This window comes from Stomoxys calcitrans, chromosome 4 (assembly GCF_963082655.1).
Source record: "Stomoxys calcitrans chromosome 4, idStoCalc2.1, whole genome shotgun sequence".
Lineage (NCBI taxonomy): Eukaryota > Metazoa > Arthropoda > Insecta > Diptera > Muscidae > Stomoxys > Stomoxys calcitrans.
The window spans coordinates 26,813,995-26,827,298 of NC_081555.1; the positions used below are offsets into that span (position 1 = coordinate 26,813,995).

Sequence of the window (13,304 nt, forward strand, 5' to 3'; positions counted from 1 at the left end):
TATGCATGTGGTTTTGAATCCTGGCGATAACATCAGAAATTTGCAAGTGGTGGTTAACCCCTCCTATGCCAGGTAAATTGCATAATAGTACAATGTAAAAATTTTTTCCCAAAGAAGTGAGGGCCTGCGGAACGCCGTTCGCGCTCGGCTTTAAAAAGGAGGTCCTTTGAGCTTAGAATTGAATGACCCAGAATTTATTGAAATCTGAGATGTTTGCTATCTATTCCTTAATGAAATGTTCGAGGACAAATTTGTATTTGAAGTTTTTTCAGAGATTTCAAATACGAACTTCGACTTCACCACCTTTGTATCCAAAAATTTGGGTTATTTCATGCTTACAAAATAAATACTGAGTTTTAAGGCCGGTAAAAACCTTCCTGGGATTCCATTTGCAGTTATCGTTATGACATTGACACACAGTCTCAGCGATATAAGGACATCCATCATGCCATCGACTCCGCACTGGCTATCACCTCTACCTCTATGTTTTGTAGCTCGACAAATAGTTTTTATAGAGAACCTGTGACTGGTTCGCTCGTCGTTCCTCGCGAGTCCGGGAACCGAAATGAGTTTGCAGTTTATTCAAAGCCGTAAGCACTGTCATATTATCCACATAAATTCTGAGATCAAGGACGGTTAATAGACAAAGACACACAGTTTCAGCGACATAACAATATCCATGTACAAATTCCCATGGCAGCCGTTTGTTCGCTCCGAATTGTCCCGATGGAGTCCTCATCGGCATGGGCTGTACGTGTTCGTCCTTTTTTCGTCCTGGGAGCAACACATCCCGGAGTGCCTTTTCCGTACGCTTCTGGACGATGCCGGGATAAAAAGGAACACTGGATCCTGGTTCTGTTCGGCTTGCCAGAACCGCCTCCATCATTGGTCGGTGTCGGTGAGGTGTAATCGGCGCAAGGAACAATAAAATACAATAAAAAAAATATATAAAAAAATGTAGTTATAGTAATTTTAACAGCCCTAATCTCTCCCCTTTGAGAGATGAATGAAAAGATTTTGTTTATAATTTTCAATTTCCATGCTAAGCGTGGACTGAAACGGTTAGTAAACTAATAAAGCTCTCATAAGATCTCTCGATTTTACGATTTTGTCTTCTTGAGCAACTGGAGGACATAATTCCTATGATCTTTATATAGCTGAAATTTTGCACGACGACTTTCAAATAGATCCCTAAACTCATATAGTTCCCATACATAATCGAACTCTCGATTTTGTCCTCTCGAGCCCCTGGATGGCAGAATTCTCATGAGATTTATTTAGCTAAAATATTGCGTGATGACTAATGCTATGACTTCCAACATCTTTACTAGGTATGGTTCAAATAGGTCCTTAATCTCATATAGGACCATAAGTTTCCTTTTATTTTTATTAAATTATGTTAGTTTTCTCAAAACTATAATTTTAAAAACAGCAAATTTTTAAAGGTTTTTACCAGAGCTACAACTGTAGTGGCATTTTTAGACCTTCCAGTAATCGAGATCCATAAGATATTCTCTGCAAATATTCAAAGTAAAAAACACAAAAATTATTTTAAAAGGCAAAAATTAATTCTGTAGGCCAAAAAGTTGTATTAAGATTATTTTTAACTTTATTTTTATACCATAGGATGGGGGCACACTAATTTCGTTATACCGTTTTTGACACCTTGAAATATTGATCTGCGACCCCATAATCTATATATATAAAACAGTTGAGTGACTGATTGGCTGACTAATCAACGCCCAGCCCAAAACGGCTAAAGCTAGAACCATGAAACTTGTCATGAAGGTGGGTCTTGGATCGTAGGCGCATGATAAGACGGGATTTTGTGATATTCGTACGTTTAGGTACTAAAAAGTACCAAATAGTACGAGATGGTGACTTTTTGCCCTGACGGAACAGTTTGGGCTAGAATTATGATTTTGGTCTCTCGAAAAAAAAAAAAGATTTGGTGACAAAAATTTCCCAAAATCTTACCGGAAGTGGGATAAATAGTACGTTTAGTTCTGCAATTGGTACCTAGTTTTGTTAATTGAGTTAGAGTTTTAAATTTTGGAACTTAGATACTCTATGGCAACCTCAATTTTGAGGCCAAATGAGTTTTTGGATATATAGGTACAAAAGTACCAAAAAAGGTACGAAATAGATGAACATAGGGCGTGCGGTTAGAGCTAGAACTTCGAATTTTGGCTTAAATGATTATTGTTGCGTAATAAAGGGGGTAGATAAAAAAATATGGAAACTAGTGTTGGAAACGGGAGAAACGTACGTTAGTACTGCATTTGGTACTATGTAGTATTTTTATACGAACTTAAACTAGAGCTCTGAAATTTAACATGTAGGTTCAAATTAGGAAATATATGTTGGCTGACTATTAACATTTTGGTACCAAAAAGCACTTAATAGTACCAAATAACGTACATACTTTTAGAGTGAACGGAGACGGGTAAAATTAAATATTTTGGTAAAAATGATTGAAAATACAATAAGTTGTACCATACAAGAAATGCTGAAATCGTACCAGGAGTGGAAAACGGAAGAAAGTGCTGAAGTTGGTACTCTTTGATACTTTTTATAGATTGAGCTACAGCTTTGAAATTTGGGATGCAAATACATCTTGGCAGTTTGTACCGGACGACTAGAGGATTTTTTTGATATTCGTACATTTAGGTACTAAAACGTACAAACTGGTACCTTCTTTACGGATTGAGCTAAATATCTGACATTTGGAAGACAGGTACATCTTGACAGTATGCACCGGGCGACTAGAAGAATTGTTTGATATTTGTACATTTAGATACTAAAACGTACAAAATGATACTTTATTTGCGGGTTGAGATAAAGATCTCAAAATTCCAATACATTTACTCCTCGGCAGTATGTACCGGGTGACTAGAAGATTTTTTTTTTGGAGTCTGTACATTTAGATACATAAACGTACAAAATGGTACTTTCCTTACAGACGGAGCTACAACTTTGCAATTTGGGGAACAGGAACATTTTGGCGGTATGTACCGGATGACTAGATTTTTTTTTTTTAATTTGTACATCTAGGTACTGAAACGTACAAAATGGCTCTTTCTTTACAGAAGGAGCTACAACTCAGAAATTTGTGATACAGGTACATCTTGGATGTATGTACCAGATGACTAAAAGATAATTTTTTTGAAATTTGTACATTTAGGTACTAAACGTACAAAATGGTACTTTATATACGGATTGAGCTAAAGATCTCAAAATTGCGGTACAGTTACACATTGACAGTAGATGTCGGCCGACTGGAGGTTTTTTTATACCCACCATCATAGGATGGGGATACAATTATCTAGTCATGGCGTTTTTAACGAAATACTCGTTTAATACCCCATAAAGTATATAAATTCTTGATCGTATCGACGTTCTGAGTCGATCTAGCCATGTGCGTCCGTCGAAAGCACGATAGAGGTCGAACGCGAAAAGCTAGCCGCTTGAAATTTTTCACAGATACTTGATATCGATGTAGGTTGCTGGGGATTGCAAATGGGCCATATCGGTTCAGATTTAGATATAGCTCCCATATAAACAGATCTCCCGATTTGATTTCTTGATTCCCTGGAAGCCGCAATTTTTGTCTGTTTTGGCTGAAATTTTGCATTTGGTATTCTGTTACGATTTCCAACAACTGTGCCAAGTACTGTTCAAATCGGCGTATAACCTGATATAGCTCCCATATAAACCGATTTCCCGATTTGACTTCTTGAGCCCCTGGAAGCCGCAATTTTTTTTTTTTGATTTGTTTAAAATTTTGCATGTATGTGTATTCTGTTATGACTTCCAATAACTGTGCCAAATACGGTCCAAATCGGTCTATAACCTGATATAGCTCCCATATAAACCGATTGCTCTTAAAACTGCCATACAGTAACCCTTTAATATTGGATATACCATCGAGGGCAACGAAGCGACCGGGCGTATGCTAGTGTATATATATTCTTGATCCTCTTGACATTCGTCCGTCCGTCTGTCTGCTAACTTTCGAAGTAGTAAAGCAAGGTTCTTGAAATTTTGCACAAATACTTCCTGTTAAGGCAAGTCGGTTGGGATTGTAAATGGGCCGTATTATTTTGATACAGCTCCCATATAAACCGATCTCCCGATTATATTTCTTGAGCATGTAGAGGGCACAATTCTTAACCAATTCGGGTGAAATTATGTATTATGATGTTTTCTATAACATTCAACAGATATGCTATCTATGGTCCGAATAGATACAAACCCTGATATAGCTCCCATATAAACCGGTCTCCCGATTAAATTTCTTGAGCTTCTAGAGGTCGCAATTCTTAACCGATTTGGCTGAAATTTTGTATTATGACGTTTTCTATGAGTCAAAAGATGTGGCGAATATAAACAGAATCGGTCTAAAACTTGACATAGCTCCCATATATACTGGTTTTCAGTTCATATTTGCATCTCTAGAGGGCGCAATTCTTATTCGATTTGGCTGAAATTATGTACAGTGACTCCTTTTATAGCCTCTAAGCATAGTCCGAATCTGTTCAAAACTTGATATATCTTCCACATAAACCGATCTCCCGGTCATACTTCTTGGGCCTCTAGAGAACCCAATTCTTATCCGATTTAGCTGAAATTTTGCACAGTGAATTTCACTATGACCTCTAACATACGTGCTGAATATGATCTGAATCGGTCAATAATCTGCTATAGCTTCCTTATAAACCGATCTCCCGATTTTATTTCTTGTCTGATTTGGCTGAAATTTCGCAGAACAACTTCTACGATTTTCAAAATACGTGCCAAATATGGTTAGAATCGGTCAATAACCCGATATAGCTCCCATATAAACCCATCTCTTTTCCGATTGGCAAGCCCGAATCAGGTTATGGACCTGATATAGCTTCAATGGCAAGGCAATTTTTATCCATAATCCTTTGTTTGCCTAAAAAGGGATACCGTGTAAAGAACTTGAGAAATACGATCCATGGTGGAGGCATAGCTATTCTTATCCATAATCCTTTGTTTGCCTAAAAAGGGATACCGTGTAAAGAACTTGACAAATGCGATTCATGGTGGAGGCTAGATAAGATTCGGCCCGGTCGCACTCAGCACGCTTTTACTTGTTATTAATAAGTATTACACCTACCTCTTGTCCGTTACAGATTGTATAAGCTCCTCTTTATAATCCGATATTTTACCAGCTTGACCTCCATGTTCCTCAACCAACATTTGCCTGGGAACATGATCGTATAGTCTCTCTAAATCATCTGTATGAAAGTGTATCTAAGAAAAAAAGAAGGTACTCAATTAAATTTGCTAAAAGGGTTTAATGCCCTTTTCCATGTTCCACTGTCTATATTCTAAAAATAAGTCCATTGTTGAGGCACATCTGGGTGGTGCTACTTACCAATTCAAAAACTCTTTGACTGATAAATGGCCTAACAATGGCTATTATTTTATTCATATACGGTGGACAATTAACAATGTGGATGCTTTTAATGCGCACCGGATAAGCTTCTTGCAAATATTTGATGGTCGTTCGCAAAGCCCATATCGATAAACGTGGTATATGCTTCAGCGTAAAGTGCTTCATATCGATAATTTTGATTTCTCCCTCTGCCAGCAGTGCTTTGCCCTCACTTGTTATCATGTCAGGCATGGAAAAGCGATAATCGGTGACCATAAAATAGGCCTTGATATCTTGGGCATGATGCATCTGTTTAAAAAAAGTTAAAATAAGTAAATAAGCGAAAATTTATTTGTTTCCTAGCCCCGTATCTGGTTTTAGGCCAACAAAGGATAGTGGATAAAAATTGCTTTGCTATTGAAGCTTTATCAAGTTATGAACTGATTCGGGCCATTCTTGGCTTGGTTGTTGAGACCATTGTGCAGAATTTCAACCAAATCGTATAGGGATTGCGCCCTATAGGGACTAAAGAAATAAAATTGGTCGATCGGTTCAAATGGGAACTATATTAGATTTTGTGACGATTTAGACCATATATGGTACGCATTTTGGTGGTTTTGGAAGAAGTCGCTCTACAAAACTTCAGTCAAGTCGGAAAAGAAATTCGCCCAAAAGTAACATCGGGAGATTGGTATATATGGGAGCTTTATCAAGCTATGTACCAGTTCTGATCCTATTTGGCGCGTATGCTGCCATATATGTGCAGAACTTCAACCAAATCGGACAAGAATTGCGCCCTTTAGGGGTTCAAGAAGTAAAATCGGGAGATCGGTTTAAATGGGTGCTATATCAGATTATGTAGTGATTCAGATCATATTTGACACGTTAAAGGTTTAAGGAAAAGTCACTATGCAAAATTTAAGCCAAATCGGATAAGAATTACGCCTTCTAGAGGTTCAAGAAGAGAAATCGGCAGATTGGTTTATATGAGAGGTATATCAGGTTTCGTACCGATACTTAGCACATCTGTCGTAAAAACAAAAGTCGTAACAAAACACGTTTTGCGGAATTTCAGGCAAATCTAATAAAAATTAGGGTTTTTAAGAGCTCAAGAAGAGTAATCGTTTAATTTCAACCGACCTTTATCAATAAGAAGCATTTGTGGGAAATTTAGAGCGGCTACCTTAACTCGTTCGAAAGTTGGTTTCCAATGACAGACAGGCGGGCAGAAGTACGGGCCGACAGAAGGACGGACGATCAGAGGGAAGGATGGACAGAAGGAAAAACGGACTAAAAGAAAATCGGATCACCAGAAAGACGGATGGACAGAGGGATAGACGAACAGAAGGATTTGGATTATGCTTGTCTTAGTCACATTCTTGTCCACCGACAGACAAAAGAAGTGCAGCACGGACTGACAGACAATAGGAAGGACGGACAGACAGAAGGATGGGCGGACAGAAGTACGGATGCACAGAGGCATAGGCGGATTTGGTTCATAGTTATGTCACATTCTTGTCTAGCGACAGACAGAAGAAGTGCGAACGAACAGAAGAGCGGACGGACAGAAAGACGGAAGGATAGAAGGAAGGACGGATGGACCGACAGACAAAAGGAGGGATGTACAGAAGGTAGGATGGACAGAAGGAGGGACGGACAGAAGAAGGGAGAGAGGGAAGGACGGACAAAAAGATGGAGAAAGGGAAGGAGGAAAGAGGGAAGGACAGAAACATACACAAACAGATGGGTAGATGGACAGAAGGATAGACGGACAAAATAATAGACGGACAAAAGGATGGACGGTCAGAAGGATGGACGGACACAAAAAATGAAGGATGGACAGAAGGAAAGACCGACAGAAAGAAGGATGGACGGATAGAGGGGTTGAGGACAATAGGATGGACGGACAATAGGATAGAAGGATAGACGAACAATAGGACAGAAGGATAGACGAACAGAAAGAAAAATAGACGGACAGAAGGATGGACGGACAGATGGGTGGACTGACAATAGGATGGACGGACAGAAGGACGGATGAACAGAAAAATGGACGGACAGCAGTTCGGACGAACAGAAGAACGGATGGACAGAAAGACGGAAGGATAGAATCACGGACGGACAGAAGGACGGATGGAACGACTGTCAAAAGGAAGGATAGACAAAATGTAGGACGGACAGAAGGACGGGCGGAGTGAGGGAAGGGCAGACAGAGGGAAGGACGGACGGACAGATGGATACACGGACAGAAGGTTAGACGGACAAAAAGAAGGATGGACGGACAATAGGATGGATGGACAGAAATACGGGTGAACAGAAGGATGGACGGACAGAAGTTCGGACGAATAGAAGCGCGAACGAACAAATGCGGACGGACAGAAGTACAGAGGGACAGAAGGACAGACGGACAGAAGGAGGTCGAACTATGGCTAAACGGACTCCGAATGCCAAGATTAGAGGTGTATACATGGGTCGTGAGTAGTCATGTCGTGATTCGTGAGTGAGATTCAAATCTAATCACGGGATCGTGCGTGAGCGTCATTCACAACTTACATCGCTTATCACGAACCACGAGGAAATCACGAACCAAGAGATATCACGACTCTTAAGAAAATAACGACTTACGGTTGGTTTTCTATTCTGCATTCGGAAAAGTCGTAAACATTTTTAATTGTTTCGCGAGCAAAATTTGACAGCAATCAAATGTTTTTTGTCTCCAAATCAAAATACGTTATTTTACCTGCTGTTTTCTATATTTAATTTATTTTTTCGGAAATAAATAAAGAAACACTAACTATTTAATCTAGTGTCTGGCAAATACACACACACTATTGCAAAAATTTGTGTACGTGCACAAGAACATAAGCCCATGAGCTTGGAAATATTACTCACACTACCACATGTGTCCAACACTGATCTAAACCAAGGAAACAAATGAAAATGATGACGGCAATGGCAGCCATAATGGTTTTAAGGGTTGCCACTATGTTTTTTTTTTTGAGTTACCCGCTATAAGCAGAGTACTAATTTTTCGCCCATTTTCCTCATTATTTTCGTCGACGTTTGCAAAAAAAATATTATCTGCTTCATGGAAAGATATTTTTTAATCATTATTCGCAAGTCATGATTTTGTCGTAATTCGTGATTTTTTTTGTGAGTTGTGCGTTAGTCGACATAAAAAAGTCGTGCGTGAATAATTTTTTTTTTGTCTCGTGAGCATGAGTGGAAATTCATTCACGTTTACATCTCTAGGCAAGATGAATAAGAATATTTATAGTTATAGGGTCTCTGATCAATATTTCTATGGTTTACAAACGGAATGACAAAGTAAGTATGCACCCATCCTATGGTGGTGGGTATAATAATCATAATTCTTATATTTACCATTTTTGGATCCGGATTATTTATATATAATAATGAGACTCGACAGTTGTCTGGTGTCATTCCTGGCAATAGTACCATGTCGCTTTAAGTTTTTATATTTGTAAAATTATTTGTAAATTGATTGGATTTTATGGTGTGACCATACTTACGCATATGCAGCAGAATTTTGAGTGTCTTCATCCGTAGGATCACGTGTTATAAAAATGGTGGGTGCCCTTTGTCTCATGGCATAGTTGATTTCAATCAAGTTTTTGGTTTCTTCTACATCTTTGAACATGCAGTAATAGAAACGTGTCAAGAGTAAGCGATCTGTAATGAAATTATAAAAATAAAGTGGATATGGGAAAAGTTTTGTCTTCAGCTAAAAACATTGGAAAAGACTCAGCTGGAAGTCAAAAAATAAAACTAGCAATCTTATATGCCATAGATTGCATTTGGCAAGTTCTTTGCATGGTTTCTCTTTACCATATGAGAGTGTATAAGAATTGCTTCCTGTATGCGCTCAAAATTTCAAATCGAGGGTTCGGTTAGTATGGGAGCTGTATCATGTTTCCGACCGATTTGGATCATATTTGGTATAGATGTCACAGTAGAATTCACCGTGCATATTGCCAAATCGGATTAGGCTCAAGTAGTAAAATCGGGAGAGGGATTTAAATGGATTTAAATCAAGTTATGGACCCACTGAGACCATACTTGACATACTCGTAAATGTTGGAGGTCATAAGAAAAACCATCGTGCAAATTTGAGCCGAATCGCATTATAATTGCGCCCTCTAGAGGCTCAAAAAATACAATCGGGAGATCGTTTTATATGGGAGCTATATCTAAACATGTAAAAAATTCTGCCCAAAGAGGTGTTGCAGCACTCCTCTTTTGACTCGCCCATAAAAAGGAGGTCACTTATCATTGAGTTTAAAACTTGAATCGCACAGCACACATAGATATGTGAAAAGTTTGACCACAATCGCCTGATTCTATGAGATTTTAATGCGCCCCAAGTTTCATGGCATTCTCCCCTAGGTGAATGAGAATGGTCCTACTAGGACTACGAGACATTTCCATTTGATCCCCGGATCTCCTGAGTCATAAATCCTAGCAAGCCGTAATTTTTATGCCCATCACCATAGGATGGGGGTATACTTATTTAGTCATTCCGTTTGTAACACCTCGAAATATTCGTCTAAGACCCGTAAGGTATATATATTCTTGAGTCGATCTAGCCATGCCCGTCCGTCCGTCTGTCGAAATCACGATAACGGTCGAATACGTAAAGCAATCCGCTTGAAATTTCGCACAGATACTTAATATTGATGTAGGTCGTTGGGGATTGCAATTGGGCAAAATCTGTTCAGATTTAGATATAGCTCCCATATAAACCGATCTCCCGATTTGACTTCTTGAGCCACTGGAAGCGGCATTTTTTGTCCGCTTTGGCTGAAATTTTGCATGTAATATTCTGTTCTGACTTCCAACAACTGTTCCAAGATCGGTTCAAATCGGTCAATAGCCTGATATAGCTACCATAAAAACCGATCTCCCAATTTGACTTCTTGAGCCCTTAAAAGCCGCAATTTTTTTCCGATTTTGCTGAAATTTTGCATATGGTGTTCCGTTATGACTTCCAACAACTGTTCCAAGGTCGGTTCAAATCGGTCAATAGCTTGATATAGCTCCCATATAAACCGATCTCCCGATTTGACTTCTTGAGCCCTTACAAGCCGCAATTTTTGTCCGATTTAGCTGAAATTGAGCATGTAGTGGTTTGTTATGGCTTTTCGTCGTATCCGAGCCGATGGACAGCCATGACAATATACCGTGGATGAAGTTACGAAAGTCATCCGGGATGTCAAGTCATCCAAAGCGTTGTGCCCCGATGAAATCTCTACACTGATCTTAAAAATCTGGATCTACCTTGAGTCGAGTACCTTACAATTGTCCTCAACCGGCCTTTGAACACTCTTATATGACCCGATGTCTGGAAAATGGGCAGAGTAACACCTGAAAAGGACTCGAGCAAGGGGCAGTCGTACAGACCGATCACTATTTTCTCATCAGTAGACAAGACGCTTGAGAGACTATATCTGCCGCACCTCGTTGTTAGTATACCCAATCGCCGAGCATCAACATGAAATTCGAAGACTGAACAGCACAACAAAATAATGCGACTTGTATTATTTTATTTAAATCGGATAAGAATTACATTCTCTGGAGGGTGACGAAGTCAAATGGGGAGATGGGTTTGTATGGGAGCTATATGTGGCTATGGACACCGTTGTTCAGAGGCTAGCATGTTCACCTATGACGCTGAACGCCTATGTTCGAATCCTGTCGAGAACATAGGAAGAAAATTTCAGCGGTGGTTTTGCCCTCCTAATGTTGGCTGCCTTTGTGAGGTACTATGCCATGCATAGAAGCCATGTAAAAACTTCTCCACAAAGAGGTGTCGCACTGCGGCACGTCCTACGGATTTGGCTAAAAAAAGAAGGCCCCTTATCATTGAGCTTTAAACTTGAATCGGACAGCACTCATTGATATGTGATAAGTTTGTCCCTGTTTCTTAATGGAATGTTCATGGGCGAATTTGCATATAAGGTTACAGACCGATTCACATGGTACTTAGCATGGGAATTGGTAGTTATTACAGAAGTCTTGATGCACAATTTCAGTCCAATTTGGGGCTCAAGAAGTCAATTCCAATTAAAAGTATTCGGAGGCGAGAGCCACAGTTGTTTGGAAGATAGATCTTTCGACGGACGGACAGTAGGCCTGCAGACGGAGGTCAACGATAATTGGTAAGCAGACGGACGGACGGACAAACAATAGACAGACAGATGAATAAATCGGAGGCCACAGTAACACAGAGGTTAGCATGCCCGCCTATGACGCTGAACGCCTGGATTCGAATCCTGACATCAAACAAATGTTCAGCGGTTGTTATCCCCTCCTAATGCTTGCGACATTTTTTAAGTACTGTACCACTTGCTATGGCAGCCATGTTAAACTTCTCCATAAAGAGGTGTCGCACTACGGCACGCCATTCGGACACGGCTATAAAAAGGAGGCCCCTTATCATTGAGCTTAAACTTGAATAGGACAGCACACATTGATATGTTAGAAGTTTGGCCCTGTTCTTTAATGGGATGTTCATGAGCAAATTTGCATTTGCATGAATGCTTAAACTCACATTTGGACTTGAGCTATTTTGCATTTTACCACTTTATGGCTGACGTGTCAAGCTCTTATGTCTTAGTGATTTGATTAGGATCCTGGCAGCTAAGACTACTGCTTCCGTGGGAAAATTGGCGTAAGGAAGACTTTTCTTCACAATTTTGCAAGGCACAAGATTTTTTTTTCATAGAATTTATAAAAAATTATCTGTCTGCCCCGAAAGTGTTGACATTTCATTACCATAGTAATTTTTTCGTATTTTTTTTTATTTATTTGTTTTTTAATATAGCTTGCCGAAAATTCAATTTTGTATTGGATACTCACTTATTTTCTTAGGCAACTTATCGTTCTCTTCAAACCATTTTTGCAAATCATCAATGATCTTTTCTTGATCTGAGTCTCCAATAAACTCCATGTCTTTCTAAATAAGAAGTGGTGTTTTTTTTTGTACTTTGACAACTTTACAACAAATTTAGGTCGGGTTTGTTTCACTACCATAATCTGACTGCCAACATTTTAGCTAAATTATATGGAAAATGATATTCATTTTCCACAGGGAGTTAATCGATATCGTCTAATTATATTTGATGAGTTGCTGTTATTATTATTCACGCATGCATCAATCAGAGTTTTAATGTATGTACTTCGGTCGGTTACCTTTGTAAGGTGAGTGTTTTTGGAAATGTGAAATGAAACATCTCATGTGTTGCTAAATTGTTGTCAAATTAGTTTTTTTTATTTTTATTTTGGGATGGTAAATAATGATTAGAAAATTTTATATGATATAGAATGTACCAGAATTTTTTATTCTATAGAAAACATTTAGTAAAAATTTTGTTTCTATAAAAAATTAAGTCAAAAATTAATTTTTGTAAAAAAATTTTTAAATGTTTAATTTTAATAGAAACTTTTTTCACAAATTTTAATTCTATAAAAGTTGAGATTCCATTGCAGGATATTGTCCAGCTATAGACCATTTTGTTTCAATGCTTTCTATTCAAAGAATAGCACAGCAAAGAACTCTTTGAAGTAAGTCAAACTGTGTGATGTTGCTAAAAAGCATTTGACCAGCTACCCGTATAGCGATTTCTGATTCGCCATGAGGTTCAAAATTGGAGAGTCTCCATGGAGCATTCCTTCTCAGACCATCGCTACATTAGGTTTAGAATGGCACGGCCAGCGCCGAATCCGATAAACTTCCGTAATAAGCTGAAATCCAAATGGAAAAAATTCGAAAGACTATTCAGAAAAAGACTTGGGCAAGAAAATTTAGATTGTTCAACCATAGAAGACATTGACGACAATGTCAACAGGATTGCGACTTCACTAGTGGACTCTTTCGAAGATA

The 13,304-nt window shown here is 38.8% G+C and overlaps 2 protein-coding genes across 3 annotated transcripts in view; one reads left to right on the top strand and one right to left on the bottom strand.

The window, feature by feature from the left end:
- Window positions 1-13,304, top strand: part of LOC106091357 (uncharacterized) — a 134,841-nt gene that overhangs the window by 36,429 nt on the left and 85,108 nt on the right. The window lies entirely within an intron of this gene.
- On the bottom strand, window positions 1,407-12,551 carry LOC106091355 (alpha-tocopherol transfer protein-like). Of its 2 annotated transcripts, none has more exons than XM_013257849.2 (6): window positions 12,281-12,551; window positions 8,935-9,094; window positions 8,786-8,867; window positions 5,504-5,713; window positions 5,144-5,280; window positions 1,407-1,515 (listed from the first exon to the last, which is right to left on the bottom strand). In XM_013257849.2, exons 1-6 carry the CDS (start codon window positions 12,369-12,371, stop codon window positions 1,479-1,481), a joined length of 717 nt encoding a protein of 238 aa, XP_013113303.2. In that variant the 5' UTR covers window positions 12,372-12,551; the 3' UTR covers window positions 1,407-1,478. The 2 variants fall into 2 exon arrangements, with proteins under 2 accessions (XP_013113303.2, XP_013113302.2); XM_013257848.2 differs by having other exon boundaries at window positions 5,405-5,713; window positions 12,281-12,543.

Excerpts from the sequence above, each read along its gene's own strand:
- LOC106091355 (XM_013257848.2), bottom strand. The coding sequence starts at position 12,371 with ATGGAGTTTATTGGAGACTCAGATCAAGAAAAGATCATTGATGATTTG. Across the intron at positions 8,868-8,934 it reads CAAAATTCTGCTGCATATGC|CGACATGGTACTATTGCCAG; the intron begins GTAAGTATGGTC and ends AAAAACTTAAAG. Across the intron at positions 1,516-5,143 it reads CAATCTGTAACGGACAAGAG|AGAATATCTTATGGATCTCG; the intron begins GTAGGTGTAATA and ends GAATATTTGCAG.